Source organism: Cinclus cinclus, chromosome 18 (genome assembly GCF_963662255.1).
Source record: "Cinclus cinclus chromosome 18, bCinCin1.1, whole genome shotgun sequence".
In the NCBI taxonomy this organism is placed as follows: Eukaryota; Metazoa; Chordata; class Aves; order Passeriformes; family Cinclidae; genus Cinclus; species Cinclus cinclus.
The window spans coordinates 14,946,234-14,950,007 of NC_085063.1; the positions used below are offsets into that span (position 1 = coordinate 14,946,234).

A 3,774-nucleotide genomic window follows, 5' to 3' on the forward strand; every position below is an offset into this window, starting at 1 on the left:
GAAACTTTGTTATTTGGAAAGAAAGAAAGAAAGAAATGTGTCTGGGGACATCTCCAGTCCTCCAGCAATTCCGCCTTGGGCAGCGCTGGGCTCTGCCTGGGAACGCTGGGGCGACATTGCGTGGCCTCCAGCACAAGAAGAAAATAGGATCTAAGGATGTGGATAAGTTTTGTAATGACACAAATAGTAGAAGAAACAGCCACAGGAGGCTGGAGGAATCACAGTCACGAGGGACAGCCAAGACAAGATCTAACGTCTACCCTGCCTGCAAGAACTTGAGTCATGCTGGAGCAGGAGCAAGCTCACCCAAGAAATCTATTTTAGGGGCTCGTAAAAACAACTCAACTGCACCGTGCAAGTGGAACAGCAAATGGGGGAAATCTGTGTAGGGCAAACCCTGCCCTGCTCACTGCTGCACAGCTCTGGGGCGAGCAGGGAGAGCACAGGGAATGCCAGGGAGGGCTCCAGCCGATGGACCTGCAGGAGGCTCTGATCCTAAGAGTCAAAAAAAGCAGAGCAGTTCTTTCAGTAGAAAACATGTTTTGCTTAAAGAGATACTAGAAATAAGCAACAAAATTTGGATTTGTCCCGCAGCCCACGGCTAGTTGTGAGGAATGTATAGGAACAAATTCGAGGCCACTGCCTTGGTACTGAAACCCCCTTTTGTGCTCAGCTGTCAGAGCACAGCCAGTAAAGGAGTTTCTTTCCCCAGGCACTGGGAATCTGGATCTAAAAACTCTGTGCTTAAATTTGGCCTAGCAGGAAAGTGGAAAATGCTGACTAAGACCTGATCTTTTGCCCAGCTCCCTCCACGTAACCAACCAGAGACTGTTCACTCCTCACAGACCTTACAGCAGGAATAACACAGCCAGGAGCAGAGCAGAGCCTTGGATCTCCCCAAACAAAACCCCGGCCTGCTGCAAACATCCTCCTCCTCTGCCACCCCCACTTGTCTGTCTCTTGCCCCAGCAAACGCCTCTCACCAGAGAATCTGCCTGCAGTTTTTAGGCAAATGTCTCAGGAGAAAAGGGAAAGGGGTGGTTCATGAGCCTCTCACCTGGTTGGGTCTCATGGGAGCTTCCTGAGCAATGCCCGAAATGACCGAAATCCAATAGAAATGCTACTTTCTCATGTTTATTCCTGTAAACTACAAACATAAGAAATGCTGAATCATAGAGAATAGAAACTCTGTAAAGAAAAAAAAACAAACAAAAACAACAACAAGAACAACAAAAACACCAAACAACCACAAACACAAACAAAACCTCATTTCAGGCTTCCTCCCTTACTTTTTCTTCTTCCCTCCCACTTCAGACTCGGCGTTATTTGCCAAGGATTGGTCATGGTTTGGATAGCACATCTTGCTCTACACGTTCAAAACAGCATGAAGTGCAGAAAAAAACCCAACACAAACACCTCCTCCCCAAACAACACCCAAGCAGCAGCTAAAGCAGGTGATTAGAGGAAATAAAATGAGGCAACAAGAACTGGCTAAGGCTTCCAGCTCTGCTCTTTGCTGAGTTTCTCTTAAGGGTTTTGGGGTTTGGTTTTGGTTATTAGTTTGGGGTTTTTTTTCTTTCTCTCAGAGAAAGCTAAAAGTCCAATAAAAATCCATATCCCTGATCACAGCATTGAGCCAGAGTCAGCTGGAATTTCAGCCCTGTGTTTAATCTAACTTCAAACATGCCTTCAAAATAAAACAAGCTACTTTTTTTTTAACCTAGTCATAAAGTTTATTAAAATTGTTCATTAATGCTTCAAATGTAGCAAGAATGCATAGATCCCAAAATATACATATGTATTTTCTTATAGAAATAGATTATTCTTTATAATAAAAAAACTGTAGGAACATCTTTAACAGATTACTCAATCCATGACTGACAGTTACACGAGATTGCATCATGTACACAGCATTCCCAGCCATGCTTAAAGGATTGCATCACTTTGCCCTTGCTCTCCTCTCGCTCTTTTAAATAACCCAGCGCCCAGCAGAGCCCGCCCGGGCCGGGGCCGGGGTCCCTCCGTGCCCCCTCCGCTGCAGCCCCGGCCCCGCTCAGACCCCGCGCGGCGGCGGAGCCTTCCGCCAACGTGTCGGTAAACACAAAAAAAAAAAAAAAAAAAAAATTAAAAAAAAAAATCCAACGACAACACAAATTCAAACCAAACCCGCCCGCCCGCCGCGGGCTCTCGCCCCCCTCGTCCCGGCCCCAGGAGCGCGGAGCGGGGCCCGGAGCCGGCGGCTCCGCTCGCCCCGCAGCCCGGCCGGGGGTCAGCAGCGCGGCGAGGAGGCGAGCAGGGGCTCGGGCAGCTGTTTGAACAAGTTCCTGAGGGTGCTCAGCTCCCGGGAGAGCTGCTCCACCTTCTTCTGCAGCCGCTCGTTCTCGGCCGTCAGTTCCAAGACTTTATGCTGCGTCTCCAGGTTGCGCATTTTGGCTTTGTCGCGGCTCTTGCGCACCGCGATGTTGTTCCTCTCCCGGCGGAGCTTGTACTCGTCGCTGTGCTTGTCCACGCACTTCTTGGGCTTGTTCTTGCCCGCCGGGGCGGTGGAGTAGCCCCCGCCGGCGGCGGCGGACTTGGAGGACTCGGAGGGGTTGGGGGTGCCGGGGGGGCTGGAGGAGGATGAGGTGGACAGGTTCCCGCTGCTGCCGCTCGGCACCGACTGGTAACCCAGGTAGGAGCGCACGGTGCTGCCGTAGGGCGAGGACATGCCCCCCGGTCCCGGCCCCGCGCCCCCTTCTTCCTTACGGGGCCCTTTGCAAGAGTCCAGGGTCTCGAAGACCGGCTCCACTTTGGTTTCCACGATCTGCGGAGGGAAGCAGCCCGGCAGCCCCCCCGGCTTGTGGCTCTGGCTGGCGCAGGGGTGGCTGTGCCGGGCGAGGCTGATGTAGGTGTAGTCGGGCTTCTTGCTGCCGCCGCTGCCTTTATAGTCCTCGGCGAAGAGATCGGAAAGGAAATCTTGGCCGGCGCCGCTGCTGCACGGAGGCTCAAAGTTGCCCCCTGCTGCTGCCGCGGGAGGCGGCGGCTGCGACGCCAAAGGCTCCAGGTACGGGCTGAAGTCGATGGCTCGCTCGTGGTCCCCGACGGTGAGCTCGGTCATGGAGCGGCCCCCGGCCGCCCGCGGGTGCAGCTTGTTGAGAGCAGCCAGACAGTCCGCCTCGTAATAGAAATTAGCCACTTCCATGGATTTAAAGGCGGGCGGCTGGATGGGGAGGCATGCTGCGTCCCAGGCCACCAGGCGTTGCATGAAAGCAAAGGGGGATGCGGGGCGGAGGAAACGACGCAGGGGGCCCCCCCCGGCACAGGGTCAAGCTGCCGCCGTCGGGGTGGGGGGCTCCAGACCCTGCCGCTGTCCCTGGGCTGGGCACGGCCCCGCGGCGCTGCCCAGCCGGGCTGGCTCAGTCCCTGCGGCGCGGCGGGGCTTCACCGCTCCGGCAGCTGCGGCGGGGGCTGGCGCGTCTCCTCCGGACCATCTGGTTCTGGGTCCCGTGTCCTAAAGTCTCTGACTTAGGAAAGTTCCTTTCCTCAGTTATTTATAGGGGCGGTGGATCCCATAGCAACAGGCGCGTCACCGCCTGGCCGCCTGCCACTCCGCACGCTCGGCGGTGCCGGTCCCGGCCCCGGAGGAGGCTCCCGGGGCGGGTGCGCTGCGGTGCCCGCCGGGCCGCCCACAACAAACCCGGGCAGGGAGGAGGGAGGGAGAGAGGGAGAGAGGGAGGGGCCGGGCTGCGGGCCCGCAGGTGCTGGAGGTCGGGGCTGGCAGCGGGCAGCGCTCGG

General features: G+C 56.0%; 1 protein-coding gene across 1 annotated transcript; it reads right to left on the minus strand.

Annotated features, from left to right (window-relative positions):
* Positions 1-545: 545 nt before the first annotated feature.
* On the minus strand, positions 546-3,481 carry CEBPB (CCAAT enhancer binding protein beta). The gene has a single exon (XM_062504894.1). The coding sequence runs from the start codon at positions 3,242-3,244 to the stop codon at positions 2,270-2,272; it is 975 nt and encodes a 324-aa protein (XP_062360878.1). The 5' UTR covers positions 3,245-3,481; the 3' UTR covers positions 546-2,269.
* Positions 3,482-3,774: the final 293 nt, after the last annotated feature.